The sequence below is a fragment of the Mauremys reevesii genome, linkage group 22, assembly GCF_016161935.1.
Source record: "Mauremys reevesii isolate NIE-2019 linkage group 22, ASM1616193v1, whole genome shotgun sequence".
In the NCBI taxonomy this organism is placed as follows: Eukaryota; Metazoa; Chordata; order Testudines; family Geoemydidae; genus Mauremys; species Mauremys reevesii.
In genome coordinates, this window is record NC_052644.1 from 7,360,466 (window position 1) to 7,382,875 (window position 22,410).

A 22,410-nucleotide genomic window follows, 5' to 3' on the forward strand; every position below is an offset into this window, starting at 1 on the left:
AACCTCCGGTAGTGCCCTGCCACTCCAATAAAGGTCTGGGCCTGTTTCTTAGTCTGGGGAGAAGGCCAATCTCTGATCACCTCCACCTTGGCTGGCTCTGGCTTTAGGCAGCCGCTCCCCGCCTTGTGGCCCAGGTGCGATACCTCTGCCATCCCCACTTTGCAGTTCCCAGCTTACACAGTCAGTCAATCTTGCATCCTGGAGCTGGTCCAGCAGTTGTTTAACCTGGGACACATGTTCCTCCGAGGTCTGGCTAAAAACAGAGATATCATCAATTTACACCAGGGCAAAATTGTCCGTCCTCTTGAGTAACTGATCCACCAGGCGCTGGAAGGTGGCAGGTACCCCCAAGGCAGGACCAGGAACTCAGAGCCCCCGAGGGGTGATAAAAACAGGTATTGGCCTGGCATCTGGATCCAGCGACACTTGCCAGTAGGCCTTGGTGAGATCCATAGTAGCCAGGTAATGAGCGCACACACACACACACACACAGAGCTTATCTAGGAACTCGTCAGGTCTAAGCATGGGGTAGGCATCGAACACAGTGATGGCATTGAGCTTCCGCTAGTCCACAAGGCCCAGGGGCTAGCGGTCGGCTGGATCGCCCCTAAAGCCAGCATATCCTTGACCTCCGTCTCCAGGTCCTGGGCAGTTTTCCCCATGACTAGGAATGGGAAACACTTGATGGGAAGGTGGGCTCCTGTCTCCACCCAGTGGACAGCTCAGTTAGTGAGCTCAGGCCTGTTGGAAAACAGCCACTAATAGGATCGCAACCCCTCTCTGATCTCTGCCTGCTGGGCAGGGGTTAGCTGGTCAGAGAAGGGAACTGATTCCAGTGGGAGGCCAGCACTTGTCTCAGGGAATAGATCCACCAGGGGATCATTCCCTTCTCCTCCCACTGGCCACACATGACCAGTACCAAATTCTCCCTGTCAGAGTATGGCTTCATACTGTTGACATGGTACAATCAGTGGCTGAGAGAGTTCCACCACCTAGCTCACCTCATTCAGCTGCTTGATGACCTTAAAGGGTCCATCCCAGGCAGCTTGTTTTTTCTCACGGGATTGAGAACCATCACCTGGTCTCCGGTGTCATAGGAGTGAGCGTGCACTGTGCGGTCATACCAGATCTTCTGCCACCCTTGGGCCCGGGCTAGATTCTCCCTGGCCAAGCCCATGAGCTCGGCGAGCTTTTCCTGGCACCTCAGTACATATTCCACCACTGATTCTCCATCGGGGAAGCCCTTCCCATCCCATTCATCTCGCATCAGGGGTCCCCTCACTCTCCTCCCATATAGCAACTCAAAAGGGGAGAACCCTATAGATTCCTGGGGCACTTCCCTGTACACAAACAGGAGGTGGGATAAATACTTGTACCAGTCCTGTGAGTGTTGGTTCATAAATGTCTTCAGCATCATCTTCAGGGTCCCAATGAACTTCTCCACCACCCCATTGGACTGAGGGTGATAGGCCGAGGCCCAGGTGTGTCGGACCCCACACTTCTCCCACAAGCACTGGAGCAGGGTTGACATGAAATTGGACCCCTGGTCTGAGAGGACCTCCATGGGGAGCCCCACTCTGCTGAAAACGATCAGCAGCGCGTCTACCTCGATAGAGGACAAAGTCACTGCCTTGGGATCGTGAGTAGCGAAATCTACCACCACCAGCATGTATTTCTTCCCTCACCAGGTCGCCTTACTGAGGGGACCCACTATGTCCATGGCCACCTTCTGAAAAGGTGGGCAGGGGTCTTAAGGCCCTTCTATCATGGGCAGGAGTCTTAAGGCTCCTTTACCCTTGTCCCGGGCCTTTCCCACCCTCTGGCAGGGGTCGCAGGACCTGCAGTAGTGCTGACTGCGTCAAAGACTCCAGACCAGTAAAAGTTCTGTAACACCCTCTGCCTGGTGCACTGGATTCCCTGGTGTCGCAAGAGAGGGACATCGTGGGCCAGGCACAGCAGCCTGCGGTGGCACATCTCAGGGAGCACCAGCTGCCTCCTGATCCCCCACAGTTCCACTTCCCCTGGGGGAGCCCATTCCTGGTACAGGAATCCCTTCTCCCACAGGAATCTTTCCCTGCAGCCTTCCCCAAGGTGTTTTGCCGGCTGTGGCCAGTAAGTTCCCTCAGCATCTCTAGGAAGGGATCTTTCTGCAACTTGGCCTGGAATTCAGTAGCTGGGGAAGGGATGGGAACCTGCTCCCTCTTGCTGACTGGGTCTGGGGTCACAGCTCCACCAAGCCCTGTCCCTGGTGGCTCCCTTCCTGCTGGGGTAGGGCCTCGCGCCCCCAGCAGGGTACCCTCCCCAGTGTCCTGGCAGAGTGACTCTTGCTGGCTCTGGGTAATGACCAGGGGACTTTGGGGTCCACCTGGCCAATCCTCCATGTCACTCCCCATCAGCACCTCGGTTGGCAACTGATGGTACACCCTCGGTCCCTCATTTCAGATGTACCCTCGCCATAGGTACATTAATTTGGGGCCCACACATGCCCATCAGGGCCAGGTAGGTGTAGGGCCTCACCTACTCCAGGGCCACCACCTTGGGCCAGGCCAATATCACCTCAGCGCCCGTGTCCCAGTACCCCTGGATCTTCTTCCCATCCACCTTCAGGAGAATGAAGCACTTGCTCCTCAGGGGTTGCCCTGCACCCACCCTGTAGGCTGAGAGCCTTGAAACTGGAGCATCAAGCTTCCCCGAGGAGCTGGCCTGAGAGACTCCTCCCTCTAGGGCCATTGCTAAACTGCCAGCCGCACCTGCCTGGGAAGCCTGCCCCGCCTTGGGCTGGGGCCCCACCCACTTAACCCTTAGATGAGGGCTCGGCTCACTCATCTTGTCCTGGAGTTTTTGGCATCGGACCCATCTGTGGCCCCTCTGCCTACAGTAATTACACCTCAGGTCCCATTGGTCCCCTGGGGGCAGTCGGTTAGCTCTAGTACTGGCTGTCTCCCTCAGGAGGGGTTTATCCAAGTCCTCCTTTTGGGGGATCCTTGGTGACCCCCCTTCTGTGGCTCCTGGGAACCCATCCATATCCCGACCTGCTGTCTACGCTCATCAGCCGGCCGCCCTGCACTCTGCCAAGCCTTTGGCTTCTTGTCCACCAGCCACAGTCTCAGGTTGTAGTTGTTCCAGCCCCATCAGCTCAAATACGTCCTCCCTGGTCAGGGTCCCAGCCCCAGCTCTCACTAGCAGATGTATTCCCCTGTCTGGGTGGCCAGTTCCAGGTAGGTCAACCCCTGCTTACTCTGGAACCTTTTCCTGTACGTCTCAGGGGTCAGCTCAAACTTGAGCCTCAGGGCTTTTTTGAATAGTTCATAGTCCCCTGCTTCCACCCCATCCATCTGGCTATGGCCTTGGGACCCAGTGAGGGGGTGAGATCCCAGAGCTTGCTGCACAGTCAATCTGGTTCAGATTGCAGGCCTGCTCAAAGGCAGTGGGGTAGGTGTCTATAACCTCCCCTTCCTTAAACTGGGGCAACAATTTGATATCAGGGTTCACTGCGGGTTTGGCCAGCCTGGGTCCATCCCCACTCACCCTGGCAGGGGTCCTTCTGCCTCTCAGCTCTGCCATCGTCAGCTCATGCTGCTTGTCTCTCATGGTCCTCCAGCTCTTTCAATCTCAGCTCCACCGATGGGGAACTCGGCAATGAAGACCCCCTGCTGGTCGGGGAGGTGGGTCCCCATGTTGCCAATTTAGCTACTTTGTCACTCACTTTAGTGACTTTTGAGTTTCATTAGCGAGAAAATAAGTGTCAGTGACTAGTGACAAATCTAGTGACTTGCACTGCCAATGACAGTGACATTCAGCAAAAGACGTCACCAATATGTGTAGTCACAAAATCATTCACAAGCAGCTCAGTAGTGTTAATGAAATCCAGTCCATGCTCTTCTTACTACATTCTGCTGCACACCAAGTCAATGCCATTATGTCTCAACTGAGCATGTCCTCAGAAGGAATCACATTCCAGAGCTTCTTGGGCTGAGATCACTATACTCTGCAGGCAAGGAACAGAAGTTTGTGGAGGCTAATTAAATACTTTGCTGAAAGCAGGCACACTTTGGAGAGAGCAGCAGATTTGCCAGGGCTTGGTTTATTTTTTTGAGGAATGGCTACTTTTAAATCTGTTATTGAGTGTCCAGGGAGACTGAAGTGTTCTCCTGCTGGCTTTTGTGTGTTACTGTTCCTGATGTCTGATTTGTGCCCATTTATTCTTTTATGCAGAGACTGTCTGGTTTGGCCAATGTACCAGGCAGAGGGGCATTGCTGCCCCCCACTCTCACAGACCTTAGGAGGCAGGCCAATCCTCACGTACAGACAGCCCCTAAATCTGACGCAACTATACACCACACCACAGAAACATTAACCCAGGAACCAATCCCTGTAACAAACCCTGTTGCCTTCTCTATCTGTCCCCATATCTACTCTAGTGACACCATCAAAGGACCCAGCCACACCATCAGAGGCTTATTCACCTGCACATCTACTAATGTGATATAGGTCATCATGTGCCTGCAATGCCCCTCTACCATGTGCATTGGCCAAACGGCACAGTCTCTACGTAAAAGGATAAATGGACACAGATCAGACATCAGGAATGGTAACACACAAAAGCCAGTAGGAGAACACTTCAATTGCCCTGGACATTCTATAACCCATTTAAAAGTAGCCATGCTTCACCAAAAAAAACCTTCAAAAACAGACTTCAAAGAAACTGCTGAGCTACAATTCATTTGCAAACTTAACACCATTAATTTGGGCTTGAATAGGGACTGGGAGTGGCTGGCTCATTACAAAAGCAATTTTCCCTCTCTTGGTATTGACACCTCATCAGTTATTGGGAGTGGACCACATCCACCCTAACTAAACTGGCCTTGTAAACACTGGTTCTCCACTTGTAAGGTAACTCCCTTCTCTTCATGTATAATAATGCCTGCATCTGTCATTTTCACTCCATGCATCTGAAGAAGTGGGTTTTTTTACCCACGAAAGCTTATACCCAAATAAAGACTAACAGATTTAAGGTGCCACTAGACTCCTTGTTGTTTTTGTGAATACAGACTAACACAGCTACCCCTCTGATACTGAAAGGCAAAGGATTCTTGCCCTATGTAAACCCTATATAAGGCAGGGGAGGAAGATAATCAGGGTTCATTCTTCACTGAATCCCTGACCAGGATAGATGTCTCCAGCAGTCAAGAAACAAGGAGCAGGAGAGAAGAGCTGAGCCCAGGCTGGAAAAGGTGTCTGACCTGCAAAAGAAATGCCTAAAACAACAACATTTAGGGTGAGAAATTATTACTTGCAACCAGTTTCTTTAGTGTATTAGGCTGAGTTTGCATGTTTGTTTCAGTAATCTGCTTTGATCTGTTTGCTATCCCTTATAATCCCTTCAGATCCATCCTTTGTAGATAATACACGTTTTTGTTTTCTCTAAAATCAGTTTGTGGAATTCGTAACGGAGGGGAGGCGGGGAAAAGCTGTGCATGTCTTCCTCTGCATGAGGGAGGTGGTGATTTTCAGGGGCTTACAACGTGCAGTGCAAGACAATACAATTTGGGGTTCGCCCCCAGAGGGGATGTGCACTTGAGTGCCGGGCAATCCCCTAGCTGAGTCTTTCCGTGCAGAGCTGATTTCAGTGTCTCTTTCTGCAGCTGGGGGTGTCCCTACCTGTGTGTGTGCTGGAGGAGGCTTGAGGGCCTGGCTCAGCAGAACAGTGTAAGGGAGCCCAGGAGGGTGGAACAGGCAGGCTCAGTGGTACCCCAGTATGTCAGGTACCCTGGCGGGGAGCCGGGGGGTGTAGCCTATCACAGCTGTGACTGCAAGAAGAGCCCCTGATGGCAGTATTTGAGAAACACTGTGCTAGGCACTGGTAGGCCTCAACTGGAGGACTGGGTCCAGTTCTATGCACCTCACTTCAGGAAAGATGTGAACAAACTGGAGAGAATCCAGAGGAGGGCAACAAAAATGACAATTGGTTTAGAAAACCTGAGCAGGGAGGATGGGTTAAAAAACTGGGCGTGTTTCGTGTTGAGAAAAGACTGAAAGGGGACCTGAGAACAGTCTTCAAATATGTTCAGGGCTGTTAGAAAGAGGACAGAGATCAATTGTTCTCCACGTCCACTGAAGGGAGGACAAGTAATGGGCTTAAGCTACAGCAAGGGAGCTTTAGGTTTGATATTACAGAAGATTAACTAAGGGTAGATAAGGCGTCCATGGGAGGCTGGGGAATCCCCGTCACTGGAGGTTTTTAAGACCAGGTTGGACAAACCCCTGTCAGGGAGGGTCTAGGTGTAGTCACAGTGGAGGGGGGATGGATTTGATCTCTCGGGGCCTGCTCCAGACCGGCATTTCTGAGACTCTAGATTAAGGCCACAGCACTGCGCATGATGGGCAGCTATTCCTGAGCACAGGACAGCAGCATGGGAGACCCCATGAAGAGGGGCAGGGGGGCAGAGGTTGACAGTGGGATGAGGGGTTACATTTGGAAAGGGGGGCAGGGCAACATGGCCTGACAGGTGAAGGCAGGGAGCTTGTGGGTTGGAGGGGGAGTCAAACAGGCCAAAGCTGGGAATCTGGCAATTATTTCTTGTTAGGAAAGGCAGCGAGAGGAAGAGTTTTCTAGAGCACATGGGCTCTGGGTCCAGCTTCACCAGTGACTCCTCCTAGAGCCTTCAGCAAGTCACTCCAGCTCTGTAGCCTGGTCTGCTTTAACTGAGGAGCAACAGTCCTAAACTCCTCGGGGATTAGCAAAGGCACCAGTCCTTCCACTTGGGCGATGAAAATGGATCGACAAGCTTCCGAGCCAGGATTCCTGCCACAGAAAGCAGAGGCCACAGGTCCAGCTGCACAGACTACCTGTCCTGTGGCACTTGTGTTCCCTTGGCTGGCAAGGGCTCTGTTTCACCACTCTTCAGGGGCAGTAGAGCTGCTCTGAAGCCCACAGAGCTTCTGGGCATGGCTGAGAGAAAAGCACCATGAGCACATACTTGCCTGCTGCTGCGGGTGCATCTGAGGACAAGAGACAGCCCCTCCAAGCCCCAGTGCAGATACTCAAGGGCTTCCCCTGCAAGTTAGTTCATTTTCCAGCTCAGTTCACTGCCGCAGATGTGGGGTGAGTTGGTGTTTGACATGCCAGCCACCGAAATGGCATCTCCCTCTTCAAAGAACCTCCCTGAGCATGATGTGAATGGCACGTTCTCCAGGGCTTCGTAGTCCTGAGATCTGCCCCACTGGCACTCCAGCTCTTCAGAGGTGGGGGCAGAACTGTATTTTCTGAATTTTTCAATTTATGTTCTTTTGGGCATGTGTGCTAGACTCTTGGAGCCCGGCTAAGGGTCCAAGATGCAAGGGAAGCAACCGCAGCAGCTGCTCATTTAATAAGGTCTCATTTAATAACAGCAGAAGACCTGGATGCCAGCACCAAGGCTATGAATTAAAACAGCTGCCAAAACAATGCCCTCTCCTCCACACTCCCTTGGCAAAGGCACCAGTACTCAACAGCCCACTGAGAACCAAACACCAACAGTGGGCTTGCAGGAGAGAGAGGCATGGGTGTGGACGGGTATGAGGTCTGTATGGAGTAAAGCGGAGCAAGCTTCCCGGGCAGCTGCTCCGAAGAGCCGACACAGCACGGAGCTTCAGGCCACGGTGGCAACGCAGGGGCAGGCCGCGCGCGCATCTCACAAGCAGTGATCCGATGCTGAAAGAACAGAGGCCAGCAGCTGCAAAAAAGCTCCTCAGAAGTCACCCTCCACCCATCACTATTAGGCTTATGCTCAAGCCAGTGTCCCTAAGGCAGGCCAATGCATCTGCCCCGCGGATGGCTGTAATCAAACCCCCTGGCAATCAAGGAGAGTGACCAGTGTCCAAGTGGCAGCGCAGCCCCTAACCAATTTCCATGATCCAAATGGAGCAGCAGAGAGGCCAGGACAGGGCACATCACACCTGTTACTCACCCTTGGGCACTCTGAACATGGCTCTGCTCACTGCAGAAGAGGTCCTGTCTCCTCAGGCAGGTACATCTGCTGACTGACTTGCCTTGGACTCCTGCCAGCCCTGCAGAGCCAACACAACAAACCAGAAAAGCCAGCGTGGCTCTCAGAGGGCAGGCTGGGTTGGCACCTCTGCCCTGGCATCACCTTCACTCTGCTAGCAGGGGGCTCCGGGAGGCAGCTCAGCCTGTTCAGACAGAACTGCATGCTGCAAGGTGATTTTTGAAAACAGAGTTCTGGGTGCTGAAGTTAAAAATGTGGTTCCTGCCACTGATAACATGCTAGTCACCTGGCTTGACCCATTTCTGGGAGGTGCTCAGATGGGGAGGTCTGAGAACATTAGCTAATTCTGGCTTGCATAAGGAATGGGACAGCTTTAAAATGTTCTCTATTATTTATCTTACCAAAACTCGGTGGCGCGACCTCATTTGGACGCTGTGTGATCATCCCATTTTACAGGACAGTGCAGAACTAGTGGGGAACAGAGAATGATCAAGGCCTGGAAAACTCTCAGATGAAGATACCAAAAAACAAAAAAAACAACCCAAAAACCCAGATTGTAACCTTGGAGGAGACGAGAAACGTCTGTAAAACAGTGACAGGTCCCGGAGAAGGTGCGCCTGTTCTTTCTGCCTCCTAACACAAGAACAAAGACCTTCCATTGAATTACAAGGTGGCGCATTCAAAACCGACAAGGAAATAATTTTTCACACAACGTGTAATTAAACTGTGAAACTCATTAACCACAGGAAACCACTGAGGCTAAGAACTTAAGATTCAAAAAGGGACTGGACATATATGGGAATTAACAAAGAAACCCCATACATGTGGGCAGGATATTAAACCTTGGCTTCAGAGTTTAGAGACCAGGTTGAGACCTGAGGAGGAGAGGAGATTATTCCACCTCTGCTACTAGGGGCTCTCACACCTCTCTCTGAAGCAGCTGATGCTGGTGGCTGGGCTAGATGGGGCTCAGTTCTGATCCAGTCTGGCAAATCCTATGTTCCTAGAGGAGCCTGCATCCAGGGCAGATGTGTAGAGAGATGAAAGAAGAGGGCAAGGTTTAACTTAACACCCATATGAATTTATTCAATCCAGAGTCCATAGTAGAGTGCAATGATGAGAAATGGGACTTGTTCGGATAATCAGCTCTCTTTATGAAACAGAGACACAACTCTGAGAAACTCCTTAATGTCCTAAACACCTGCACAATGGAACGGCGCTCACAATGATTACTGGATGAGTTTGACTTTAAATACAGAGATACGGGGGTTCTCTCCCATGGATACAGCACATCACACGAATGTCACCAAATTCTCAATCCCTCCCTGCCCCAAAGTTACTGGAATAGAAAATAAAAAGCTTTGGAGCCAGAGGACCACAGCAGCTTCCCCGCTTCCCTTTCTGTCCAGTATCCAAGGGGGAGAGTGGAAAGTTAGGCTTTGTTTAAAAATTAAAGTTAGCGCAGGTTAGTCCTTTTTCTTGTCCTCTGCTGTTTTCTCCGTCTGGGCCCCAGGGGAGCCATCGGCCACATCCTCCGTTACTGGTGCAGGAGACCCATCAGCCAGGCCCTCCTTTATCACCCCCTGGGTGCTCGTTGCGTCCCCATCGGGTAGCAGTGCAGGGGCACAGTCTGCTGGGGTGGTACCTTGTGTTAGCTGAGGGACTCGGCCCTCCCCACTTATCCCAAACTCGTTGACGCGCGTCAGATCCACCCGGTAGATCCAGCGCTGATAGAGGTAAATGAAGAAGACGACATCTGTGGGAGGAGAGCAGAGCGAGCGTAAACAGCAGGCCAACCCCAGGCCAGATGCACACCTCTGAACTGCCCAGTTCTTGGTCCCCCGGGGCCTATAAGTGCCTCGTGAGCTGCTTGGCAAGAGACCCCCAGGCATGAGTGACAGCATAGCTCAGCTGCAGCCCACCAGCGAGTTGCTGAGGCCCTGGGGCAGAGAGGAGGACGAAAGCTCTCTTTTCTCATCCTGCATGGGGAACTCACAGGCCAGCCCATGGAGCCATCACTGGACTCCTGGAAGGCTCAGTGGGAGAAGGACCATGCAGCTGCAATCAGCTGAAAGAAGTGGGGTCTTGAGTGCTGGGTTCAGACACTGGTAGGGTCCCAGCTAAGCCTGGGTGATTCCCACACTGGCTGGGGAGACACACGGACATGCTACACCCCCATCCCCAAGTAGCACGGCATGCTCCAAGCCTGTATGACACATTTGTAAAGGAGACGCGTTGCCATCCTTGCAGACAATGGCAGGGGATGGGAGGCTGGCACTGAGCCCCTTACCGTCTCGGAGGCATCCTATCCTGTACATCATGGGCATTTTGATCACAAAGGCAAAGAGGTCATCGATGAAGGTGTTGAGTGCTTTGTAGGTGAGCATCCTCCAGGGCAGGTGGGCCACTGACTTCAGTTTGTAGTTTATGAACAGCTGCGGCGTCATCGTAATAAAACCTGGGGGGAAAAGGGGGAGAAGTCAGGCCGCGGGCCACTAGGCTAACTCCGGCCAGTGTGCGTCTGGGACAGGCTGGATGCCAACAGAGCTGGCCCGGGCCATGGAGTTACATCCTGGCAGAAATGAGGGCAAACCTTGTGCACAGCAGCTCTGCCATAAAGCAGGCCCCAATCTCTACGGAGTTCACCGCACTCAGAGTCCCAAGAATAAACGGCTGAGGCAGAGGCGGGGAGGAGAGACCTCCTCCGCTATCTGAAATGGCAGAGTCATTTTTAGCAGCAAGGCCAATCAGCCACCGAACAAGCTACTGAAGGATGGGGTGCATTCCTCATGACTTGAGCCCAGGCTGATGTGCGATAGTCCAACTGCAAGCTGCTGGGCTGGACAGGATTCTCTGACCTGTGCTGGGCAGGTGATCAGACTGGATGAGCAGAGTGGTTCCTTATGGCCTTAAAAATCTATTAAACACAAGGCGGCTGCTCAAAACAGCAGGCACGGCAAGGAAGAAGGCTCCTGAGCCAGTAGTGGTGAGATTACATGAAGGGCCCGAGGCAGCCAATGCTAAGAGCAGAACAGTGGGAGGCAGAGAGGAGGAGAGAGGCAGGCAGCCACAAGCCCACTGAAATCTGAAAGGAACAGGGAACAGTAGCTTTGGGAGGCTGGTCAGCAGCAAAGCAAGTGAAAATAAAGGGAGTTTGGTTTTCAGTGCAGGTCGGGTGTTCTGTGGGTAAATTGCAACACGTTAGCTAAGGGAGGTCATGGCAGCCTTGCAGAGATCAGGAGACTGCAAGTCAGGATGGACTGATTTAAATCACTGATTTTAATCTTGCTTTTCATTGGCACTGTTTAGTTCTTTTCCTAAAGAACGTTCAATTCTCACTGGCTGGTAACGATTAAAACATGCTGATTTGCACCTTAACTATACAGCCTTTACATTCCATTGGTGTTTCTATTGGCTAGCCTGGAGGATACACTGTATCTATACACACTTTAACCAGTTATATAGCTTAACATACATTGATTCAGATTCTTAATAAAAGATTCTACATTTAGTCTTAACCAGGGGTTTTGCCAGCATAGCTTTGCTGGCTAGGGAATGTGAGAGTTTCCCCACACTCCTAAGGAACAGAGCTCTGCCGGCAAAACTTTGCAGTGTAGACTAAGCCTATGTGAGGAAGACACACTGCAAGCTTGGAAACAGCTTCTATGATCACAGCCTGCTTGGATTCCATCAGTTCATTTAGGCAGAAGAGGTTCCACCCGAGTTCAAACTAGCAAGGCTGGACTTTGACCTACACAGAAAAGGGAGTTGCCCAGCAATTCACCAGCACACACTGGCAACGCGTACGAGATACGGCAGGAAACAGAACCTCTCTGAAACAGAAGCTGAAGATTAACAGAGTCTGAAGTTGCTACAGTAGCTCCCTCAAGAGCAGGGAGTATGGCCAGAAACAGACTACAAGTGTTACTAAGTGAGGGACAGTGAAACCGAATCACTGCAGGCGAAGCCTATGGGGAATATCAATACCCAGAGTCTGAAAGGAGATTGGAGGTGCCTACACAATACCGCAGGGCACGCTTCAAAGTTGGGGTTAGGAGACAGGAACAAAGAAACAAGACTGCAACCATCTGCTCTGGATTGTGAGAAAGAGCACGAGAGAGAGAGACATGAGAACATAGAAGGGCCATAGTGGGTCAGACCAAAGGTCCATCTAGCCCAGTATCCAGTCTTCTGACAGCGGCCAATGCCAGGTACTCCAGAGGGAATGAACAGAACAGGTAATCATCAACTGATCCATCCCACTGCCCATTCCCAACTTCTGGCAAACAGAGGTGAGGGACACCATCCGTGCCCACCCTGGCTAATAGCCCTTGATAGACCTATCCTCCATGAATGTATCTAGTTCTTCTTTGAGTTTTTATACTCTCAGCCTTCACAACATCCTCTGGCAAAGAGTTCCACAGGTTGACTGCATTGTGTGAAGAAATATTTTTTTGTTTGTTTGAAACCTGCTGCCTATTAATTTCATTTGGTGACCCCCCCTAGTTCTTGCGTTACAAGGAATAAACAACACTTCTTTATTTGCTGTCTCCCCACCTATCATGATTTTATAGATCTCTATCATATCCCCCTTAATCGTTTCTTTTCCAAGCTGAAAACTCCCAGTCTTATTAATCTTGCCTCATGTGGAAGCTGTTCCATACCCCTAATTTTTGTTGCCCTTTTCTGTACACCTTTTCTAATTCCAATTAATCTTTTTGGAGATGGGGCGACCACATCTGCACGCAGTATTCAAGATATGGGTGTACCATGGATTTATATACAGGCAATATGATATTTTCTGTCTTATTATCTATCCCTTTCTTAATGATTCCCAAACAGCAAATGTGAAGCCAGGCCCTTTGTATGCGATATCAGGAGCTGGAGGGCTCCTTACTGGTAAGTGCAACTCAGTATCTCTTCTCCCTGCTGAAAGCTCATCCTAATTCCAGCCAGACACACATGACCAGCCTCTAACGCGTGCAGAGCACTATCCATGGCCTCCCCTGAGTGCGGGTGGACCCCGAAGCTGGGCGTGAGAGGCCGGGAGGGGGTCAGGAGGCCTCGGACGGGGCCCAGTGACTCCAGCAAACTCAGGCATCCAGAACGCTGCCTTGTGGATGCTACTCACCGAATGTCAGAAGGAAGCCATAGAGCATGCTCAGGACCCACGAGTACCAGCCCTTGTGCTCCATGTACAGCAAGCTGTACACAGCGTAGCAGCCGAGCAAGGGGAAGAGAATCCACGAGAGATACCGGAATGCCATCTGGGGAGGCAATATTCAAAGGTGACCGGTCAGCTGGGAGCCACACAGAATCCTGCTCAGGATCGGGGGGGAGGGTGCGTGTGTGCGTGCGCGCGTGCGCGTCTGCAGGGGCCCACTAGTCACAGACCCACCTCTTTGCAGGCCTGCTGGCTCTCAAGCCCTGGCTTCACAGTGGGAGACTCTTGTTAGAAGGGGGTTTCTGAACAGTGCTTGGGGTCACAAGGTGCTGGACACATCCCATGTCACTCACTCGCTAGCGCATCACAGCAGGGCTGGAAGCAGGGTCTCAATCCTTTTTCCCCTTCTGCCTCCACAGCCACCAAGGAGTGAGCGTGCTCCATGCCCCTTGAACACCTGTTGCTCCACCTCTCAAAGATGGGGGGTACGGGGGGGTGGTAGAGCTACCAGGGATTCTCAAACTGGAGGTCCAAACCCCTCAGGGGGTCACAAGGTAACCACTGACAGCCCTTAGCCCCCATTAAATTACGCACCCCCCATTTTTAATGAGGGGGGAAATCACATTCAGAGGCTTGCTGTGTGAAAGGGGTCACCAATACAAGAAGTTTGAAAGCCACTGAGCTACACTCATACACCGCCACCCTGGCTCTGGGGATCAGACCAGCAGAGTGGCCAAGAGACGCATCTTGGGCATCCTTTAGCAGTTCATGACTATGACGTTTTGCTGAGATTCCCGGCTGCGTGAGGGTGGGACTGCACCACCACACACGTGGCTTAATGACAACTATGCCTCAGCACCTGCAGCCATGCCAGAAGGAAAAGACTGAAGGGTGTAACTTGGGGCAGCAGGGCCTAGTGCGGGCCCTGGGCCACACAAGCTGATGGAGGGGATACCGTGGCTGCAGACAGGCACCAGGAGGGCATGCATCACTCAAGCAGCTGCCAGGGGTCAGAGGTGAGATAGACCCAGGGGAGTAGCAAACTGGACACATGAAAACCCACGCGTCCATCCAGCAGAGAGGAGAGAACAGAACAGAACAGAACTCAGGGCAAACAAGCCAACAACTAGAACGTGCTGTGGGTTCAGCTCTCTTGCAGGGCCCAGTGTAGCCCAGCTTAGCAAGGGAGCTGCTGTCCTGCTGGGAGAGCAGCAGCTTCCCAAGGAATAAGCTAGAAGGGATGACCAGGGCACCTCTCCTCTTCCAGGAGCAGGATCCTAATGCAGGGTATACCTGGGTCCCCTTTCCCTGGTCAAGGGCTCCCATGTCCAGTGGCGTAGGAATCTAACCCACACTACCCCCGCCTCCCAGAGGGATCCTACCACGTGCTGAAGGAAATCCCCTGCCAGGCACTGGACTTACATCATCGTAGACTTTGGTAGATGATTCTATATATGTTGATTTGTCTTTGAAGGTTAAACGTGGAAAAATCCCAGCGACTTTGTTGTCTCGATCCAGCTGTTTATTGACAAGAGCAGAAGTTACAGGGGAGGCAGTACATAATAAAGGCCCCAAGCTAGAAGGCAGCCTAGCTAGGGGTGTGGATCTCACACTCTCTAGCTTTCTGCTTACTCTGGCAAGGTGGAGAATTGGGTCTTCTACACAGGGCACCCCTTCAGTCTAGTGCGTATGCGGCCCACAATGTATTACCTGGGCCGCAGAGGCCAGGGCAACAGCAGCCCTGGACCCCTGACCCCGTGGGGCCTGCGCGGCTGCCCCAGACCCCAACCCTGCGCAGCTGCCCCGGGCCCTGGACTCCCACCACATGAGGTGGGCCGGCAGCCCTGCCCCCTCCCCACAAGGCAGCGGGAAACCCAGCGGACCCTGGGCATATAGACTGGGCTTTAGCACACAGCTGTGGGCTAATTGGGCCGCCTGCAGGCTGAGAACCACTGGTCTAGTGCAATGAGCCATGTGCTTACCCTGACATCCATGACTTTTGTGATTTTCCAGAGGTCTATGAGGAGCCCGATGAAGACGCTGACTTGAACCACAAAGTTAGTTTCATTGTCCAGGATGTAGAGAAGGACCACAAGTGACTGAAATACTCCGAAGAACACAGAGCGGACGGAGAGCCCCTCCAGAGACTGCCTGCTGTTCCAGAACTGGATATCTAGGGGCCAGAGAGAAGAGCATAGAGGGAGAACTTCCTGAGCATAGGGGGCCCTTCAGGGGCAGCCAGAGCCCCACTGCAGGGAGGAGTTTCCAGCTTTCTCCTCTACCTTATGAAAGGAGCAGAGCACAGGTCTACTTGCCAATGCCTTTCACCTCCATGAGTGGGAGTGAGTTGCGTTTCCCAGCTGTATGAAGAAGAAAATGGCCGGGCCAGCTCTGTGGGCCATGAAGGTGGTTCAGAAGAACCTGGCCAGAAACCCATCCACTGTTAGCAGCAGACTGACTTTGCCCTCTCCATTATGTTGTGGATACAGACTCTCCTGTGGCCAGTAGGTGTGTGACTAGTATGTGATCATGGGGTCATTATACAGACTGAACTCCCAGCAGTGTCAGAGGCATGAAGCTTGCTGCCCACAGACTTTGTAAGGGAAGCACTTGAAGTTTGCAAGCCCCCACAACAGCTGAGGAGAGTCTTGTGAAACTGGTGGTTGGCAGAATGGAGAGAGTGCTCCTCCTGCCCTAAAGCACATGGGGTGGGGGAGACGGCAAGGAGCAGAGTGCAGAGAGTTAGGGCAGGTAGCAGAGGGACAGGCCAGCTGAGTCACCCCTGTGGGGCCTCAGCAATTTATCACTGGAGAGCCTGGGCCCAAGTGAAAACAACTATGTTTTCCATTTAGTCACATCCATGTTCTTCACCTGTCCCAGATGTTCTTCCTCTTACATTCATATTGCCACCCCAACGGGGGCATTGAACAACTCTGCAAGGCCAACGCAGACCCAGGTTAAAAACCCTTCCTATGAGAAGGGCTGGAGCCAGAAGAGGAGATCTTCACTGCACTGCAGAACTTACCATTTTTGAAGGCAAGAAACTCAAATATGCTGTGAACTATGGAAACGACAATGGTCAAAGCCAGCAGATATGGATTGGTCTCCAAAAGAGCAACCTGGAAAAGAAAAAGATGTGAAGGGCCTATCCTGCCCCTCCAGCCAGGCCCCACCCAAAGGGACCCAGAGAAGGCAATCCGGACAGAACTGAGGGTTTCAGGCAGACAAACAGGAGCCAGAACACGTGTGGAAAAATAACCCAACCCAGAGATGCTTTAGTAGGAATAATTGGGGCAAAGCAGAAATGCCAACAGATTTCAGAGTCACAGGAAACAGGAAGTTAGATTACATCTAAGTGTGTGGGGGGTACTGTGGATACTCTCCCAGGGACTGAGCAAAGCCCGCTGTGTCTGGCTTTCACTCCAGCCACTGTAATGGAGTGAGGAGAGGCCCTAAGACTGTGACAGCTCAGAATAAAACTGCAGTGAGTGGCACAATCAAACCATTATTTCATGCACTAGTCTCAGAATTTATTTCTGTAAGAAGGGAATACAGCATTAATAGGATTAATTTCTAAACTAAAGTGAAAAGCTTTTAAAATAAGCTATGCACTTACATCAAAAGGTACACATGTAATTTTAATTTAAGCCTTTTGTAAAACAGCGTATACTGAACACTATGTCTCCTGAAAACACTGTTAAAGGAGACCAGGGCTGCCCTGGTTCCTCGTGCCCTTCCAGAATGCCCTTCCCGACACTCGGACACTGCTAGATTAGGAAACGCAGATCCCTGCCCCCACGGGTCCCTCAGGGAAAGCACAGTACCCATCTCAGACCTCACCAACTGGCTGCAAATACTACCCAGATTAACAGTGCTGTCCAGAGCACAGGGAGATTCTATACGAGCAGCAGTGCTGATCTGAACCCCAGCTGGGCACAGAGGAAGTGGTGAGCTTTGTTAGGGAGGGCTGAGGTCCTGCTACAGGCCCAGATTCTGCTGCCAGCCTCACAAAGAAAGCTACGGGATCACTTTCCATCCCAACTGACCTGTGTTTTTCCAGTGATGGAGTTTGGGGGATGACACCCCACATTAACGGCAATGCCCCAGGAAGCTGTTGACAGGGGGGGCGGGGGGATGGGTTGCAGTGGCAGTTAGAGCCACATACAGCCATCAGTTCAACTCTGAGCACGAGTCAGAACCAACCAGCCAAGCACCTGACAGAGAATGCTCGGTGCCACCTCAGAGGTCTGGCCACCCCCACAATGTCCTATCTTCAGCTATGGCCAGCTCTGATGCTTCAAAGGAGATAAAGCCCTCCCAGAATACATTGGGGCAGGGGAATAAATCTGTCTGACCCCTGGCTGGCGGCCAACTGAAACCCTGAAGGTTGAACTTTAAGGACATAGGACATAACCCCCCAGGTTGCTGAGCCCTGCCCCACCATCCCAAGCAACCCCATCAGACATTTGCTCTCAAATTTGTTCAGCTTTCTCCAGCAACTCTGAACCTCACCCCTCTGATGTTTAGAAACCTTCTTCTAATTACCAGCCTGAATTTGTTCCTGGCCAGTTTATATCTACTTGTTCTTGTGCCAACACTGTCCTTTTGCTTAAAGAGCTCATTACTCTCTCTGTGTTTACCTCCTTGCTGTATTTACAAGGAGCAATCACATCGCCTCTCAGCCTTCTTTTTACTAGGCTAACAAACCAAGCTCTTCTGGTCTCCTCTCAGAAGGCAGGCCCTGCATTCCCCTGAGCAGCCTGGTAGCTCTTCTCGGCACCTGTTCCAGGTTGAATTAATCTTTCTTGAACACGGATGACCAGAATTGCACACAGCCTTCCAAGTGAGGTCTAAACAATACCTTGTACAATGGCATTAGTACCTCTCTGGATGTACTGGAAATGCCTCGCCTATTATCCTAGCATCGCATTTGCCTTTTTCACAGCCACGTCACACTGGTTGGTAGCTCAGCCATCCTGCAATCGACTCACACATCCAAGCCTCTCTGCACCCTAACTGATGAACCCCCAGCTTGTAGCACAGATTCTTATTATTAGACAAAAAGTGCATGACCTTGCACTTAGTACTACTGAATTTCATCCCATTTCTGTCACTCTAGTTTTCAAGGTCATCCCACTGCCAGCTCCCCAGAGCCCCACTGATCTAACAGCTGGGGGAGTCCCGGCCTGTCTTGAGCTAGGGAGACAAGATCCAAGAGTAAATCCTGTGATGGTTGACACCATTTCTACAGAGCACTCGCCAGAGCAGAACAGCGCTGACTACACTGGCCTCCGTTTCCTTGGCAATAATATCCTGGGGCCTGTCCTGTTGTACCCAGTCACAGGAGGCACTGATATAGCTTAAGGCTGAACCCCTTCATACATCCCAAGCTGAGTTCACCCCGCCACACCGGAAGCACTGACTGAGAACAGGAGCGCTCAAAGCTGCCCTGTCCAGGCAAGGAGTGCTCAAAGAAACATCTCTCAGTCCTTGCTGAGGCCTGTTCACGACTGGGCCTGTGCATACTTGGAGCACTTCTTGAAGCCATGGAGTGGCCGATTCTCTCTCCCAGAAGAAGAAAGGCGGGTGTTGGGCAGAGAAGGCAGGAATCAAAGCAGGAAGCCAAGGTGACCTGGGCAAGCCCACCAGTTGCAGGGCCAGAAGGGAAGGGTTGGATTTTCCAGATGTATGCAGAATGCAGCAGCACAATCCAGACTCTGCTGGGATTTGACAGAAAAAGGAAATTGAAAGGGATCCCAGATGGTGGTGATGTGTGGGCCAGAGAAGAAGGATCAGGAGGGGGTAAGGCCATTTGGGAATGTTCTGAAAATTGCCTGAACGACTTAGGGGCCTAAGATGCATTTTCAAAAGTGACTTTGCCATTTGGTGTTCAGGCTCCTAAGTCACTTAGTCTTTTGAAACTCTTATCCCAGCAGTTCAGGTTTGGCTATGTTAAAAATAAGCTGATAGCATGAAATGAGGAGCTATTGGAAAGTCAGGCCAAGACGGGGCTGGATGGAGGGGGACAGGCCAGGAGTGGAGAGGTACATTTGGGAGTCATCCACATAGGAACAGCAATTGAAGCTCTGCGAGTGGGTCAGAAAGGGTGGAGAGATGCGAGCCGAGGACAGAGGCCTGTGGTACCTCCGTGGAAAGTGGCAGAGAGAGGGACCCACCAAAAACAAAGCTGGAGAAAACCCACCCAGAGGAGATTTGTCAAGGCTGTCTAACCTTTACAGAATCCTGCTCCTCATCCGATTGCTCGTACAAGTCCTCTCCCAGGAAGTTCCACGGGGACTTGGTGCTCTGTGCAGCATAGAGCTGCCAGCGCCACAGCGAGAGTGGGCAGAAGGAGAGGCGGAAAGGTAGCCGCTCCACTGTCTCGTTGATGGGGAAGTAATCCTTCTGCAGGTTCCAGTAATCGTTGAAGTAGAGGATGGGGTAGTAGTCACCACTGACCGCATCGAACTTCACATCTGCAGCAATGGGAGAGAGCGCAGAGACAGGCCTGAGAGAGCAAACAGGGATGGGATAGCACAAAGAAAGCTACCGTCACTCACTAAGACAGACAATGGAGACCCACCTCATCCTGCAGCTACAAAAATCATCCTAGACCAGCACCAATAGAAACCCCAGACCAGCAACTGCTTCTGTACAGCTGGCTGCACATGGAGCCTGAGCCTCCCGGCCTTCCCTCGGGAGAAAGATGCCAGCTCCTGCAGCACAGAGGGCACTAAGCAATGGCCAGAGTGCCAAGGAGGGGGTCTTGCTTTGCCACAGAGGGACGGGAGAGTATAGCACCTTTCTCTCGGTGCCCAGAGCTCAAACCCATTCCCTCTGTATATTACTGACCAAGCTCAGACTCAGGTATTGAAAGCAGTCTGACAGCATCCAATTAACACCCTCTGGAAACCAGGCCATTTGCAGAATTCCAATATATCAAACTGGCTTCCAGGAAGTTTATGGTGCCAGCTATTTTCTTTTAAAGAGCGTTTGTGATTTGAATCTCAAGCTGATGGATAGCGCCGGTCTAACAACCCTGGAGACGGATGTTCATTTAGCCACAGAACAGCATGGGGAGCAGCAGGGAAAGTCTGCCACATACATCCTTCCCTGATAGCGTAACAGAGTCCCTACTTAGGGGGCCACCTGGTGAGAGTTTACGCTCCATGACCCATTCGGTCCTGGGTTGCCACTTTTGAGACAGGCAATACAGGGGTCCAATTACAAAGGTGAATTGGTTGGGGTTTTTTAGGGTTTTTTTTGTTTTTCGCTGTGGAAGCCTGCCTCTTAGACGCTGCACTGAAGCCCTTAACTCACTTCCCATAAGCAGGCTTGGTAGAATTCAATTTGCTTTTTAAAAAATAATTTTGACAGCTATCAGTGCTTATTTCTTTAAGTGTTTATCCAATTTTTACCTATTTATTTTTTCACAGTTGCAGGATATTATGGAGGGAGGGGTCTGACAATAATTATTTAATGACACATGTTGAGATTAAGAAAAAGTTAAAGGTCCCTAAAAAGGTGCTCTGCTAATGCCGGCATTATAACACCCTCTTAAGCACGTTATGGTTGGACTCAAGTTTTCAAGCAGCATTTTTCTTACTTTGTCTACCTATCAATATCAATCATCACTGATGGAAATAGTGGTTGGTGTGTGTGTGTGTGTGTGTGTGTGTGTGTGTGTGTAAAATCAGTGTTTACCAACATTTACTTCTAAAAATCCAATCCTTCCAAGCCTCCTCACAAGGCAATGAACAGACAGGAACAATTTAGTTACTGCCAACTTGGGAGAAATTTATACTGCTGAACTAGAGGGAAAGTCTCCAATATTCCATTCCCAAGCCCCTCAGCTGCCCAATCCACAAGCATGCTGAAGAAATTAAGCTAGTCCAAAGCAGACAAAACCAACTCCACTCGCATGCAACTACTACATTACAACAAGTGCCCCAAAGTGGGCAAATAACAGAGGTAAACTCTGCAGAGAGCTGTGATGAGAGGAGATGACAAGACCAGCTATAAGAACCAGACAGATGAGCTGTGAAGAGACGAGTTCTTGGAGCAAAAACACACATTCCAAAATGGCATCTCAGAGAACGGGAAGTGCTGGCAGATCCCAAGTTCTTACATTGGTCCAGAGGCGGTGGCACGCTACCCTTCACCCAGGGAGTATGATCGTCCACTATGTTGATGGTGAGATTAGGGTGCCAGTGTGAGATCACCTCCACAGGGCCAAAGTCTTCTGCTCTCTGCAACAAAAACACAAAGTCACATTTGGTATAGGATGCTGGGGCATTTCATTGCTCTAGCGATAACAAGAGGGCGCCACATATACAATAACAGCCAGTGCAGCTCATTAGTTTTGGGCACTGTAGGTAATTTTGGATTTGGTCCTGGGGAAAGAGAACACAGATAAAGGCACTGGACTTCCATAATGCAGCTAGAGAGACCATCTGACAGGGATGTAAGGACCTGAGGGGTTTAGGACCATGAAGGAAACAAAGGGGAAGACAGTTTCATCCAGATCTTGGCCAAACGTGGGCAGATGTAGATAGATTAGAGGAGATAAACTTACTCCTGGAGGAATTCTGCATCATTGCGCAATTCAGAATTTCCTTTTCCCCACAGAAATGAGCTGCAGTGCTAACAGCCACCACTAGGGGCCACTGGACTCTGCAGAGCCCAGCTCACACATAGGAGAGGAGGGCAGGAGAGGGAGCTAGAGGGTTTCTGGCAGCTGCAGTTCCCAGCATGCCCTGGGAAGGAGAGGGCAGCATGTAGGAAGCACTGTGCAAACCTGGGACGGAGCATCAGGCTGTTTCTCCCTCTGGATCCCTGGGCTTGGGGGGCCATGATTATGTAGTGTTATTTTGACAAATAAAATTTGTAGAATTTTAAAAGATTGTGTGCAGAATTTTTAGTTTTAAACTAGGAGATTTTTTTTACAATTTAAAACCCATAAGAACTCTGCTAGGTTTTAGGTAGCAAGGGTCTTCGTAATGCTAGTTACTAACCCTTCTAAAGGCACCACTTTGACAGGGCAGTTCCAGCCCAAATTGAAAATTTCTGAACCAGGTCAGAGCATGTGTCTGGGAGCTCACTTTGTAGGCCTTTGGCTCCATGTCTCACTTCAGCCAATCAACCCCTTCAACTGTCCATCAGTTTTCCCCCTGCTATGGGCTTTTTTGGGGCTTGTGTTTTTGCCATCTTTCTTCTCCTCCAGCCAGGAGGGAGCGAGAGATTAACACAAGTACATAA

General features: G+C 51.1%; 1 protein-coding gene across 2 annotated transcripts in view; it reads right to left on the reverse strand.

The window, feature by feature from the left end:
- Window positions 1-9,047: 9,047 nt before the first annotated feature.
- CLPTM1 (CLPTM1 regulator of GABA type A receptor forward trafficking) overlaps window positions 9,048-22,410 on the reverse strand; it is a 40,298-nt gene continuing 26,935 nt past the window's right edge. For both annotated transcript variants that reach the window (XM_039509671.1, XM_039509672.1), the window contains exons 7-14: window positions 21,281-21,401; window positions 19,384-19,628; window positions 16,178-16,271; window positions 15,135-15,325; window positions 14,575-14,670; window positions 13,120-13,255; window positions 10,279-10,446; window positions 9,048-9,744 (exon numbers count right to left, since the gene is read on the reverse strand). In XM_039509671.1, the coding sequence (XP_039365605.1) occupies window positions 9,455-9,744; window positions 10,279-10,446; window positions 13,120-13,255; window positions 14,575-14,670; window positions 15,135-15,325; window positions 16,178-16,271; window positions 19,384-19,628; window positions 21,281-21,401 (1,341 nt within the window). In that variant the 3' untranslated portion in view covers window positions 9,048-9,454. The remainder of the gene's footprint in view (window positions 9,745-10,278; window positions 10,447-13,119; window positions 13,256-14,574; window positions 14,671-15,134; window positions 15,326-16,177; window positions 16,272-19,383; window positions 19,629-21,280; window positions 21,402-22,410) is intronic.